The sequence below is a fragment of the Lineus longissimus genome, chromosome 5 (genome assembly GCF_910592395.1).
Source record: "Lineus longissimus chromosome 5, tnLinLong1.2, whole genome shotgun sequence".
NCBI classification, from domain to species: Eukaryota; Metazoa; Nemertea; class Pilidiophora; order Heteronemertea; family Lineidae; genus Lineus; species Lineus longissimus.
This window is the reverse complement of record NC_088312.1, coordinates 10233258-10247791: the sequence shown is the minus strand read 5'-3', so window position 1 is coordinate 10247791 and position 14534 is coordinate 10233258. Positions and strand designations below refer to the sequence as shown.

General features: G+C 40.7%; 1 protein-coding gene and 1 long non-coding RNA gene across 6 annotated transcripts in view; both read right to left on the bottom strand.

The window, feature by feature from the left end:
- LOC135488046 (SAM and SH3 domain-containing protein 1-like) overlaps positions 1 to 14534 on the bottom strand; it is a 101966-nt gene that overhangs the window by 11562 nt on the left and 75870 nt on the right. For 4 of the 5 annotated variants that reach the window (XM_064772427.1, XM_064772430.1, XM_064772431.1 and 1 more), the window contains 4 exons: positions 8775 to 8848; positions 7512 to 7568; positions 1473 to 1717; positions 42 to 165 (listed from right to left, as the gene is read on the bottom strand). In XM_064772427.1, coding sequence (XP_064628497.1) covers positions 42 to 165; positions 1473 to 1717; positions 7512 to 7568; positions 8775 to 8848 — 500 coding nt within the window. The remainder of the gene's footprint in view (positions 1 to 41; positions 166 to 1472; positions 1718 to 7511; positions 7569 to 8774; positions 8849 to 14534) is intronic. The other variant, XM_064772428.1, reaches the window with a different exon arrangement.
- LOC135488113 (uncharacterized) lies at positions 4581 to 5451 on the bottom strand. The gene is made up of 2 exons (XR_010446927.1): positions 5411 to 5451; positions 4581 to 4812 (listed from the first exon to the last, which is right to left on the bottom strand). It is a non-coding gene; the product is annotated as an uncharacterized LOC135488113 (long non-coding RNA).

Sequence of the window (14534 nt, the reverse complement as noted above, 5' to 3'; positions counted from 1 at the left end):
AAAATGTAGAAATTGTTGTTGGGAGAGGAAATGCTACCTACCAGTTGGTTCCTGAAGCCGTGCTTCTGATTGTTGCTTCGGTTTACGTTTGGGTGAATCCTTCGGCTTGAACCACAGAAATCCAGGTGATTTGGAATCGAGATCCTTCAGTGAATGGTCACCATTCTGCAAATTAGAGACGAATTCTATGTTAGTGAAAACAGCAAGAACACTATCTGCTGCAGGGTGAGGCCTTCTGTTCCACAGAGCAAGGTCACCAAGGTCTGAAGGTCACAAAGGTCTGAAGGTCACAAAGTCCCAAAGGTATCAAATTGCGACCAAGTGCCTGTTTTCATTTTTCGAGAGAGAATGTACAAATACCACAATGCAGCTAATGGAAAATGCATTCGGACAGCTAAGTCAATGATTTGTAGCAGCAGGTTTATTGGTCATGTTAACCTTCTTGAACTATAGCAACTTTCGTCGTGAATAAACACCTGATTAAATTTGATTTGACATGGGAAATGTGAAACAGACTGGCTATCACCACATCCACGCGTCGAAAGATTTTATAAGTTCCAGCATCTGACAAGCCAGCTTGATATTGTACTGATGTAAGGAATTACTGATTGTCCCATGCTTAGCTGATGACCAGCCATGACGCAACATTATGCCAAAACCTGACTAATTAATTATATTCAGGCACATTACGAAAAAGTTTATATCGATGTGGGTGTCACTGTGGTAGAGACAAGCCCCAACAACAGATGATACTTTAACCCTTCAATGTTTCAAAACCCCTCCACTTTGCATAGGAGACAGATTAATCGACTTCGACGCTATTCCTAATATTCTCCAGGAAGATTTTTCTGAGACCCCTTGCAGTTGAAACGTCCCTTAGGCAATGAGCACAATAACACTCATTGTCCCCACAGAAATCTTTTCTGTGTCACCCCATAGTGGAGTATCAGCCGAATAATGAACAATCATATAGCCCCTTAATATGCTTAATTCCTGATATATGGGACAACTACCATGATTGCGGTTATGTTTTGCCGCAATCATGATTCCTGGAATGACCTATGTAAATACTCAGGCTATTTAACTGAATATGCCATGGTATTTTCCAATCAATATAATTATCTCACAATGGAGCAAGCAGTTAATATAAGTTAACCCTTCTGCAGTTATTGGTGTTATTTATCAATGGAAAATAAAATATCGTAAGGTCAGCAATAGTTTGAAATACCCTTTTTCCAGTAGTTGCTTAATTCTAACATCCAAGACAATCACCAGAGTAAGCTCAACTAAGCAGTATCTCCTTCAGCAAATTTCATTTAAAATAGTAGCATAAGGACTTATTAACGCCAACATTATTACTAACCCTGATTGATACATTGTGGTGCTTGTTTATTTATTTCAACATACTAACCCTGATTGAACCACCATGAGGTTCAATCTGGTGTTGGCCATGCATACTGCAGTTATTTTACCTCAGTCGATTCCATCTTCTTGACACCATGAACCTTGACCTGTTCAATGGCCTGGGCCTGCGACATCTTTCCATCCTTTACCAGAAGCATGATCTCCAGAATCTGATCATTCGTCATGGTAATTTGGCTGGCATGGGGGTCCCCCTCGAACTGACGGTAGATGTAGTTGGCTCTCTTCTGTTGCTTTGATTTCTTCCCAAATAATCGTGCGAGAGTTGACACACCCTTCTTTTTCTCTCCATCTTCTGAAAGATATGAAATGAACACAGTTTTACTCGAAATAACCTCCTGCTAAACTTCTCTTCTCAAATGACCTGTTTGGGTTCCTTCTCAAAAACCAGGTATGGCTTGTTTGATAATTTTTATGACAAATATCAAACTAATCTCTTCCATGCAACATAGTTTAGAATGACGAAATTCAATGACAAACTTAAGCACCAAACCAATGAGAGATTTTTACAATGGAGCAACATGTAATAATTATCACTGCAATGTGCAATGAAAGATGTCTATGTTTGCAGCTTCAGCCAGTAAGCGAAGGACAGGCTCTTTATTAGGGGAAAAGCTAGGCCTACCTTGCCGTGAGTATTTTCCACATGAATACATGACAATATTTCTGAGTATGCTTTATCTAAGATGATTAGCCACAAAACCACAGAGAGGGACAAAATCTTCTGTCTTGGTTTTTCTTAATTTTGATTATTTATATAACAAGAGGCCCAAGGGCCTGGCGCTCAGCTGAGTTGTTGCTGCGTTGTTCGTATATATTACATTACTCGTCAAACTCTACTAAACTAAGGACTCAAAGCCTAAGGATAATAGCTTCTGGATGTGTAACAGTGAATTGCGGTAGACTGGCGCAATCTACTTCAAGCAAGCTCCACCCTTGCAATGTGTGCGCAAACAGATAACCTAACCTATATTGGACCATCAATTCTACACACAGCAACATGATTCATCCTCAGCTGTTACCATGATGATGATGATGATGATCCTTTTCGCAAATTGGTCGTCTTCTGTCTTTCTTCCATACTTCAGTGCCACCGGATGTAGTCTGCCCTTGTGGAGGGATCCTTTCAGCACCGGAACACAAGAATCCATGCGAATTGAATCACATGGAGAGACTAGCCCAATCACCCGCTTTTGGCTGGGTAGAAATGGGTAAATCTCGCAGACTGGACCTTAAACTCTACTGCCGAGGTGTGAGGCCGGTCTGACAGATGAGTAAGTGGGGTCCACCTAATGCAGAAGGCACCAGTTTCCCTAACTAAAAGGGTAACATTATTGCCTAAAGGCCTGTGTACACTAGTAAAATATTAGCAACATTTTTACATTTCCAGTTGCAACAAATGTTGCAAAAATGTTGCGTAGTGTGTACAGAGCAAAACGCGTCTTACAACATGTTGTAAAATTGTTGCAAATTAAATGCAATGCAATTCTTTGTTGCATGTTGTAAAGATGTTGCAAACTCTTCAGCCAATCAGAAATAGGATTTGCGTCATGTGATCTACCGGAGTTCATGTGACTTGAACAAGAAGCAGGTATAGCAACTCTCAAGTGAGTGTCTTGCTTCGTAGGGTGATGAAACCTTTTCTAGAAGTTTTTGTATGACGGCTTGTCAGTCAGCCGCAACTCCTTTAGGCTGCGTATCCATAGGCTGTTCCGTGCCCTGCACAACATTCCCTTTTTACCGCCTGGCGCGCCACACGGACAATGAACCTTCGTTGGTGTTATTGATCGTTCCCATAGGTTATGCCGTGTCACATTGCGGGCATATATGCACTGTGGATTGGGAATATAGGCCCATATTGGGATTGAACATGTCCATTCTTTTGCGAGGGAACAACACGGAAGCAATGTCTGAGGCGAAATTAATTCAAGAGGTTCATCAACGGGAACTACTCTGGGACCCCGAAACTGATGATTATCATAACAAGCACGAACCTGTAATTTGTTGCTTAAAAGTCAGGTTTTATATACATGTACATGTCAATTTGATGTTGCAAGTGAAAATACAAGTTACTTGTATTTTCATTTTCAATATTCATAAGAAATTGTCTTCTGAAATAATGACAGCGTGCGGATAAACGCGATTGACTGCTGCGAAATGAGGACTACAAAGGCCTACATGACCAAAAAGGAATATCCAATGGAGACGCAGGGCATAAGCCGCACTTACACCACCTGAAAATGGACCACCAATCTTGGTTCGGGAACCAATGCCGCACCATCGAAAATCCACCAAGCGCTTACACCAGCGCTGCAGCTAGTTATAAAATCCGGCTACAGATGGCGCGCAAACAATAAGCAGAACGCAGAAAGCCTTGGCAGAAAGCGCCATTTTGAAAGCGCCGCCTGGAGCCGAACCATCTAACTAGCTAATTGCCGATCCATTTGCGCGTACACCACGACAAAGCCGAGCTTTTAACAAGCCGGGCGATTTGGACCATCAAGCTTGGTGGGACAAATTCGCTCGGCAATGGATTGCCGAACCAATTTGTCGCGGCAATGTGGTGGTCTAAGTGCAATTGGTCCACCAATATATCGTGGTGTAAGCGCAGCTATAGTGCCAGGTCACAAGGCTGTTACGCCATAACGCCACACTACACAAGGGCATACCCTATGGATACGCGGCCTTAACAGGCAGTGGTATGCCCCATCATCCACCCTCATTTTGATCCAGGGCCTGGTCCATATTCTCTTTGGTTATTTCGCCGCCTCTTCCGTCTCTCAACAATGACAGCTAAAATTGCTGCAGAAGCACTCAAAACACATCTTCTCTCCTTGGAATCATCCATTTTCCCTCCAAAATACCTATTTCCCTTTGTTCCCACTAAAAAGTTTGCAACAATTTACCAACATGTTGTAAAAATGTTGCTAATTTGTTGCTAGTGAACACAGGGCCTTGAAGGGCTTGTTGCAAAATTGTTGTAAAAATGTTGGTAAAATGTTGGTAAAATGTTGGTAAAATGTTGGTAAAATGTTGCTAATATTTTACTAGTGTACACCCTGCTTAAGTCAAGTGAAACTCTTAACAAACCTTAGCAGAATGCCACCATTGAAATGTTGATAATAATGATAGCAAGTAAAAACTTTAAACAGATAGACTTGATTTTTTTAACCAACTGCCACATGTGGTTTTCTTTATTTAGTAAATTTTGAGGTAAGTATTACAGAATGAAATACTTGAATACTAGAATTGCCTGGCTCTTCTGATGATTGCACTGGTGAACACCAAAGTCGATGGGATGTGCAAAGTCATAGCTCGATCCTCTCTCTTGGTCATCTTTGAGATGTGGTCACCAAATATGTTCAAATGCAGCTGCAGATCATTCCTGTCCTGCAAAACATGATGAGGAGATAACATTTTAATTTTGATAGAATAGGTAAGCTAGCCAAGTTTTATATCAAAATACAAGGCCAACAACAACTGATAAGGCGCTAGGGCCGAATGATCAAGGAAGTTCATTGATATGATTGGGAATACATTGTGATAAGAGTGATGAATCGGCCCCGTTTGAAGCATTGTGCTATGTACAGTGTGCAAGTGTCAGTGTGTATCAGCTATCGCATTTATTGTTTGTTGACATTTCAAATCGCTGGAGTCGATCCTCAATTACACTGTTTATGTACATTGGCAACCTTACCCGATGATATCAGAACGATGTTTATTATTGTCTTGTTTATTCACATTAGTTCTGCTATGTGACAAGAGTTATTTGTTGAGAAATCCATGATTTAAAGCCGGACTTTGACATCGTTTCTCAGACCAACCAAGCTGCATTTCGCAGATCGTTTTTCAACGATCGTCGACGAACTATTTCAAATTAATCACATCCAATTAAACAATCCAAGCCTTCCCTAATGTCATCAACATGCAATAACACAAGCAGCCAAATATTATCGCCTATGAAATTGTGAATTTAATGAGAACTTACCTCTGAATTGACAGAACGCGATCTATTCCATAGCATGGTCGCCTTACGTCTGAACTGCGCAGACTCGAGACGTGACGTTCGCTGCACGTGTGATTGGACGTGGGATAACTCGCGCGAAATTTAAAATGCTCTTCTTGGAGGGTGCTCATTAAATTGCGCCAGTAACACCACCTGGTGAGAAATTCATGAACTACGCCTATTGATAATGAAAGAGAAAGCTTTGCTCTATAAAATTAGATTTGATTCATGATCCCCAACTGAGAAATCAGCTGCTGGAAAAGTTTTTGGAAAATTTCGCTCGGTGCCACCTAGTGGCCAAACCGCTCATCCTGCCGGACCCACATTTGGTCTATTCAGGAGTCCTGAAGGGTCTCAACGCCTCAGAGGGAAAATCTATCGCCTATCCGCCATAGTTTTGAAACGTGCCTGTTTAACGGACAGACAGACAGACAGACAGACAGACAGACAGACAGACAGACAGACAGACAGACAGACAGACAGACAGACGGACACTCATTCTACCATTTACTCATATGAATAGCTCAGCTTTTCAGCTGAGCTAAAAACAATCTATCAGACATACTAACCCAAAGACCTCAAAACCCAGTACCAGCAAGGGATATTCCACTAAATGGAACAGGGAAACATCGATATTTTAATCATCATATCATGAGATGTTATACTGATACTATTTATAGCGATGTTTACAGAGACGAAACTGAATGTCACTCAAAATATTGGAAAATTGCCACTCCAGGGTTGCTGACCTTGTTATCTGATGACTGGAGGTAAGAGATACAGTGCAACCATCTGCCCCACTCTCTGGAACTGCCATAAACAATCGATCAGGTCACCGATTTGTAGAAGGGTTGAAGTTTGAACTGAACAGTTTGCCAACACCCCTTATTAGACTGTCTGACAAAACAGATGAAAACAACAATAAACTACCTACCATTGGCCTTGGCACCTTTGCCACCTTTGGCCCTCTCGACGACATTGTCCAAACGCTTATTCACACTTTCAAAAATGTTATCAAGACTCTTGCTACGTTTCGCCATTTCTGTTAAATACGAACAAGTTCAGTCCAAGATGTCCACGGTCTGGCTTTATAGCAAATGTCTGTTTCGTCATAAGCCTACCACTAACAGTTAAGTCTAGACGACATCGGATGACTAAATATCTAGATTCGTTGGACTGGGATTAGATATGGTCGAAAGACGGGTTTTCCCCAGCTTTGGTGAGGCCTATACATTTATTGTGTGGTGGCTGCTGCTTTGTCACATGAAGATAGGCCCTAGGCCTACATGTTTTGTTTACAAATTTCGAGAATATAAACACAAACAAAACCTTCCCAAAATAACTTTTAACATTCCTGGTTGGCATTTGATAAGCAGTTCAGATGAACCTCTCTATAAGACACGCCGGGACTGACTAGTGCTGTCCTTAATAGAGAGGTGTCCTGATTAGAGAGGTCAAATTGAATGGAAACAGCCAATTTGGGACCAAAACTAGTGTCCTTAGAGAGGGTGTCCTTATTAGAGAGGTGTCCACTAAGGGAGATTCTACCTTACATCAGACTGTTTATCTTATTAAGATTGTCAACTAATCTAATCCTAGGATAATTGTCTAAAGTTCCTTGTTGATTAATGTCCAATGTTGTAAACAATTGTGGTATGATGACTTCCTGTTTGTTAGGCTGAGTTATTGACACTTCTGTATTAAAACGAGGAAGGAATTGAAATAAGCTGTATAAAAATGTACTTTTGTTTGATGTAATAAAATTGGTAACGAAGTCTTGAAACTTGTTTTGGGAGCATTTGGGCTAGCGCTTAAATCTTCGCATATTTTTACAAATTAAAGAAAATGTGAAAAGATTCCTTCTTGCAAAATGATGAAAGAGAATTATAATGTCTGACAAACATTTTTGTGGTCATCTGCCTGCGGTAACCAAGCAATGTCAGAACATCTCATAGGCCGCAACAAAACATGTTCAATCTTTCGAGTCATAAAGTAGTTTTGATTGTCTGTACAAACGAACGCCATAGCCTTTATCTATTCTTGTTTTCGACAAAATGTGCAAACATGTTTGTTAAAACTCTACCTTTTTGGCAGTGAGTTCTAGATGATCTACGATGGACCTTACTGATACAGCACATTCCTGGAAAAGTGGAGGTGAGCACAACATAAGCAACATGCAACAGTAAAAAAAAACAACACAGGAAAAATGTCCTGATTGGAATGATTTGTCAATTTGTCAAAAAATTGTCATAAGAGATATCTTTACAAATATCCACAGTTCAGATAACTTCTTTGAAGGTGAATAAAAGGTGAGATCCTGACAGTCATCGAATGATCTGTCTGATTTCTGAACTTAAGCATTGAGCTTTGGAGACACTGCCATTACGTTTTCAAGATATAATTTCAGATGTGCCTCTATCGCAGAGTAGGGCTAGTATCAAAGGATGACTTGTTTTTGACAATTCAAATCATGCAGGACATTTTTAAGACGAATATCAAATCACCAAGCCAAACAAAGTAAACAGTGTGAGGTGCGGAGGGGGGGGGGGGGCAGAAGGGCAGAAAGATGGCAATTTCCCTAAATAATCTGCAATCCTTTTAACTATACAATTGAGGCTGCACAGTTGACAAAAGGTTCGAATCCATTTCATTACAACTACAGTAACTGGTCATACAATACCATGCTGCCATCTGATATTCCACTCCTGAACTGACCATCATTGGGACAAATCTGCTGACTGGGCAGGGGCAGGGACTATTTCGAAGAAGATCAAATGTGCTGTACTATCAATTATATAGGAAGTTGCTGTATACAGTCAGTGCAGTGAACAAAAAAGTGATTGTGAGTGACATAACTAAACATGATGGATTGTGACAATAAGCACCACAGTACATCTCAAAGCCATTTCATTATTTTTTGTAAATTTATACTTCATCAAGTTTCCAAAATGAGTGTCGCCAAATGATAATAGTGTAGAGTATACTGCACATAAAATGAAACGCTTTTGTAAATAAGGGTAGGATCCAGATAGACAAAGCACTGCGCAAACATGCAATTTTAGTCGCTGCAACAATGCCAGGACAGTTGTGGTTGGAATGCGGCCGCCGATTGGGTAAATAGCAATCACTCGTTCTGCCACAGGTCGCAGTGACTAAAAATCACTTGTTTGTGCGTTTCATTCCTAACCCTTTTTACTTTTTCAGGGTTTTCAATGGTATTTCTTTTGCGTCCCTTTCTGGAGTCATCCTGATCTCCACCTGAGGCAATTTGTAGTGATTATTGGAACACGAAACACAAATAAAAGAACATTTATAAACACCTGGATATCGCTAACTTTGTACCTACCATTAGTGTCTCCATATATGTTTTCGGAGTAGTATAAAGACGTATCGTCAGGGTTGGCAAAGGTTTGGCTGGTCCTAAAAAGACAAGAAGGTACAACGTTTAGAATAAAGTAAAAACGTTTGCTCACAAAAAAAAACGTGTCATTATACCGAAACAACAAAGTCAAACAACTGAAAAGTGAGAAATTACTCACATTGGCCATGACAATTAAAAAGGGTACATGTAGGTTGGGTTTTTTCAAGGCGGGCGTGAAAGGAAATTCTGTCTCCCAGAGAAAGGTTACAGGAAAAAAACATTCTTTTGCACAATATTAGACTGGGGTCATGACAGAAACTCTAAAGTGATTCTTGTAACATTGGTTTCTCACACCAGACAATATGAAAGTAAAGTGACTTGTCTTAGGTCACAAACAAACAGGAGACTATACAGTCTGTTGTTGTCCACTTTCAAGCAAACCAACATTGATTATACAGTCCAAATAGTGCCCTAGCTTTTCGTGAATCAGAGACCACCTGCCTGACAGACAGACATACTTTAGACAATACCTCCACAAGATAGCCCAATCAGCGCTATGATTAATGACACTATTATGGAAAGGTGGCGCTCACACTGATTAATCTGCATCATCCTGGCGGTGATTTGTCAGAATCAGGTTGCCGGAAACCACTTTCATTTCCACAACGCGATTAATCATCGGAGATATTTGCCCCAAATGACAGCATTTATCAGCATCAATCATAACATAGCCGCAGATGGTTTGGATTCTTTGAAATTACTTTTGGAATTTAAAATTTCAGTAAAAGTTTTGAAATGAAGGTAGTTTGAATAACTATTATTGGCCATACAGAGTGAACAGCTGACATCAGACTGGTTGTTGGACCGATTTCTAATCACACTTGACAAGTTTTCTCCTGTAAATTTGGTTTCTTTCCACATGACATTCATTTTTGCCCAGCAGTAACTGGCAGTTGGCGCTGATTTCAAAGATTCAAAACAGGAATATTACCTTTATATGAATGAAGTTGAGAGATTCAAACTCAGATATATCACCTGTCACCTTCTCCACAAGCAAGGTTGATCAGGCGAATTGCCTTCAAAGGGTTAATAGCCACAATAATCCCAGCTAAGTTACTTCTCAAGTACCATCCTGAGGAGACAAGGAACCAACACAGTTTCCAACCACCACCTGCCAGGCCGTCATTCTCTGTCGGAAATGATAATGATGCCCATACGATATTGGCTCCAGCCCCAGCAAGCGACGATCAGTTCACTGTTAATATCATCTCAGAAAGCAATCAACTCAATTGGCTTCAATGAAGCTGGCACAATAATCATGGTTAACCCATTCTGGCACAACGAGACATGATTAGAGATATCGTGGAATATCTTGGTTGGTTAAGCCGATACATCTAACAAGCATGCACGATCAAGTCTCAGGTTCATCACGGATGTCACATGGTTTATAGTAATTCGAATGTTTGGTCATCAAAATAAGATGACAGGTCTGTGACGACAACGAAACCAAGATGTTGACCAGAACCTCAAAAGGTTTTCTGCAGAAAATTCTTTCAGAGCAGTACATGTTCCAGTTGAAAAGAAGTTGTAGAGGATCACAAATTCCAGAGACAGTCTAGCGCTGTCAATCCAAGAGAGTGCTTCTTCACCATGACTGACTCAACGTTCTTTCATTCGACAGACGCTGAAATCAAGACATTCCCCCTGGACTCATCAGCTCTCAGCTTGTGCTTTGAACAATCAAGTCGAGAGAGAATTTATTCAGAAAGTAATGGAAGGACCATTTGAGTTGGTTTGGTTCAGCGCGAGTGATCTGATTTGCTCGTGTTGCTGTTTCATCAGTCTCTCTGATTAGATTTGGGCCCTTTGATGTCCGCAGCTGAAAAGGACCTCTTTATTAACCCCTAGGGTTCCCTTTTAACTCATCAGCACCAAAGAACATTTCACAGCGATATGAATTGCTATAAACATGCAAAAAAGAAAGTAATCTGAGAGGTGTATTTCAGTGAAATTGCTTATATCAGGTTCTCTCTCTCCCTTCAATGTAAGATAACTCGGTTCTTTCAACTAATAATTTGAAAAGTACTTAAAGGGATAATATAGGCAGCAGCTAGGCAGGCAAGATAGAGTTACATGAAGTCGCCAATAGGGGTCTCTCACATCTCTCAGTACGTTGAAATGATTGACGCTTGTACGAGGAATACATTTATTGCTGACATTTACGCAACCTAGGGCCCTTACTGTGTATATTAGGCACCTGGAGATGGCCAAATTAGCCCCTCTGCTCCTGCCTATAGCCCCCTTTATGAGGCAGCTAAAGGTATACAAGTAGTTTTGAGGATGAGATATGCCAATTTTACTGACATAACTATAGTCGAACACGCAGACCGATTCAACATATTTGTTAGCTGTGTTTTACGGCGATTGCTATAAATCTGTCAAGCTCATTTTCGTCAGCTAAGTGATATGACGACTAATAGGAAACCTTGCTAATAGATATTATAAAGATATAACGAAGCTCGGTGAGAACACTGACAGCTCGCATTCATACTTTCCAATACTTCCCACGGTTTCTTTACAAAAGTAGAAAGCTATTACCCAAGCTGTATCGGAGAATGTCAAATTACCATTCTTTATTAGTATCCTTCACTGTGTGGGGTGAATTCACTTGTATACCATGGTTTGGGGTTTCACATGCAATAACAGGTAATCATCAACAAGTCTGGCCCTCACTAGTCAACCTTTTCAATATCCTATCCAAGCAAAAGCCCCTTTACCATTCTCCTTAGGAATCACACCATCACAAAAACTCTTTTACTTGAAAACAAAAGAAGGAGGGAAAATGAACAATGCTACCAGACAGAGTCTGGATCAATGGTGGTGGAAAACCAAGCCAAAAAGGTTACCGGTAATCTCTTAGCACAACACTTAGAAAAGATCTGACCCCTCCACACCTGATATTTAGATTAAGAGTCCGACCCCTTAACCACAAGACTCCTTCGCTTGAATGTCAAAGGTCATAATGGGGTGTCCTTTTTTCTATATGACTATATCAATACTTCTCAAACCCGCAAAGGGTGAGGACACATTGCGAGCATCTGCGTTTACATCATGCCGACGGTGGCACAAACTAAATCTAATAGACACAACACACTGGTTCACATGTAATGAAATCGGCACAAATTCTGTCCGACAGGTCTGTAATCGAATCAGCCAGTTCGATGACGGCGCCAGCGGCGTGGGTTCACCAGTTCAAAGCTCCTCATGAATATTTAACGGCGTGGCACTATTTGAAGTTTTATCCGGTTTTGAATTTCAACTGAAATTGCGATAGATGTGAACGCCTTTGAATATTCACACCTTTGGATCAACGAGGATCAAACAATTTTTGTGAAGTCAAAGAAGACGTCTTCGTTACGGATACGAAAGAAATGAGAAGTTGCTGATCAAATAAACATAGCCATCATTAGAATTTAGAGATCTTCTTCTATTAAAATCTGCAATTGATTTACAATTGGTAGTTTTTCTCTACAGAGTAGGCAAAGATTCATGATGAAATGTACACAGCAACGACAAGTCCTTTTTAAGTTTTCCGACATTATATGTAGATGCAACCTTAAGAAAGATGACTACAAACAATTAATCACTGAATACTATCTTCAGCGATTCGGTGAAAATTCAATTGTTGTTCTTTATCAAGTCACAGTATGAATCATGGCTATCTCGCCTCCAGAAGAACAACAAGGTTGTCGTATACAGCAAATATCATGTATTTGTGTTGACTTGCGATTCTCTCCGCGAGTAAATGAGTCAGCTGAAATGGTCAGGAGAAACACCCCAATTGCTAATTCAATGGGTTTTCTGTATGCATCTGGCTTGTTGTATACCACGAACATCATTATTTGGGTTGACCTCTATTTCCCTTGGTAGGTTGGAAGCCAAGCAAGACCATCATATGAGCCACTTGGTTTATTCCGACTGTGATGGTCAGAAGTAACATCACAGTGTTGACTTCTGAATCCCCAGAGCATCCTGGGATGCTGACTCAGGTTTTCGAGGCCTCAAGCTAGGTTACGTATGGACAAAGGCAACAGAGGCTTGCTTTCTCATACTCTCCGATTCATGCCAAGTTTTATTTAAGATTCAGATTGACATCTGCCAGACCAAGCAAGGCAAGGGCAGACTCCCCAATGACTTGGATATCAACTTGCATATGTTGCTCATCCCTATCATCACTCTGAACCACTCTTCTTGTCAATTATCACAAAACGTGCTGCAACTCCCACAGAAGCCATGCATCCGATAATGTCAACGTTCACTAGCAATCAAGAGCAATTGAAAAACTATAGTGTTACTTATGATATCTATATAAGAAGAATGAAACATGAAGGAGTAGTGGGATCAGATAATGCCGAGTTTTGGGATCAGATAATGCCCTGCTGATGGTGCCACTGATGTGTGGTCCGAACTTCCAGTGAACAGTGAAAACAAGAACAGCATGAAAAGGATACTCAGGTACTGTCGTAATACAAAGAAAGATAATTCTCAATTTGCATTCTAAAAATGAACAAGTCCAAAGATATTTGGGTTGGTTGGCGCCAACTTAGACCAGACTCAAAATGAAGAGATGAAGCTGTGATCTTGGTGCGGAAATCATCTTGAATTTGCCATTGTCCTTACTGAAAAAGATGTGTCAAAACAGAGAGGGAGACACTTCATACATATCTACAGGAAGCCACAATTACGATACACCCCAAGGCACATGAATATCTCGTTAGCGACCATTAGACACCGACGAAGTATTTGCATGGCGATATTTCCATGTTGCCGCAAGAGAAGTGCCATCGAGTCTTGAGAAACAGGCGAGGGAATCGGGGCCATTAGTGCAAAGTGACCACAGCGGTAACATGACATTGTGACCAACGTTCGTATTAATTCTCAGCTAGCGCTAGCATTGATTGGCGAGAACCCGAAGAAATAAATCGAAATGCGCCGCGTTTGGCAACCGTACTATGCTGGGTGTAAATTAAACTGGCGGGACTCATGAATGATGAGGTTGATCTGTGGCACCTACTGTGCACTAGCACCAGTGATTCTACCGTGCAAAACGTACAGGTTACATCAGAATACTTACAATGAAATAGACCCCTGGGGACCAGATTACCAATGGATAATCCGTCTTCTGTGCCCGCCCCACACGAAGTCACCACAAATCTTTCCTGATTGCAATTACACTTTTATATAGGAAAGATTAATGCCTTATACATCTCTTCAATGCTCCATACACTGGTGGGTAATTTGAATTACAAAATAACTGTTTGGGCAAAAGTACTTTTTTTCCACGACTGCAACTGCAGAGGTAAAACGGTCTTGTCGAATCGGGCCTTGATATACATGAAATAGAAGCCTTGAAAGCGACACTCAACATTGACATCATTGACCCCTTCAAAGGAAAACTAACAACCTGACACTGTATTTGAAGTCGTATCACTCAAATCAAATACATCATGATTTATGAAAGCTCCTCCATCGATACCCTAGTGGTTAAGACGCTATGATTGCATGACATCAGGGAATAATTTGGTTTTTGAATTCGACAATGAATCATCATTTCCATCTTGAAGTGATTCACAATATTCAACATGTTAACGTACTGGAAGCGTAAGGCTGGAGAAATAAAGTTATTGTTTCACATTCAATCTCTTGACCATCAATGCTTCTGACAATGAGCAGCAGTGACCTAAG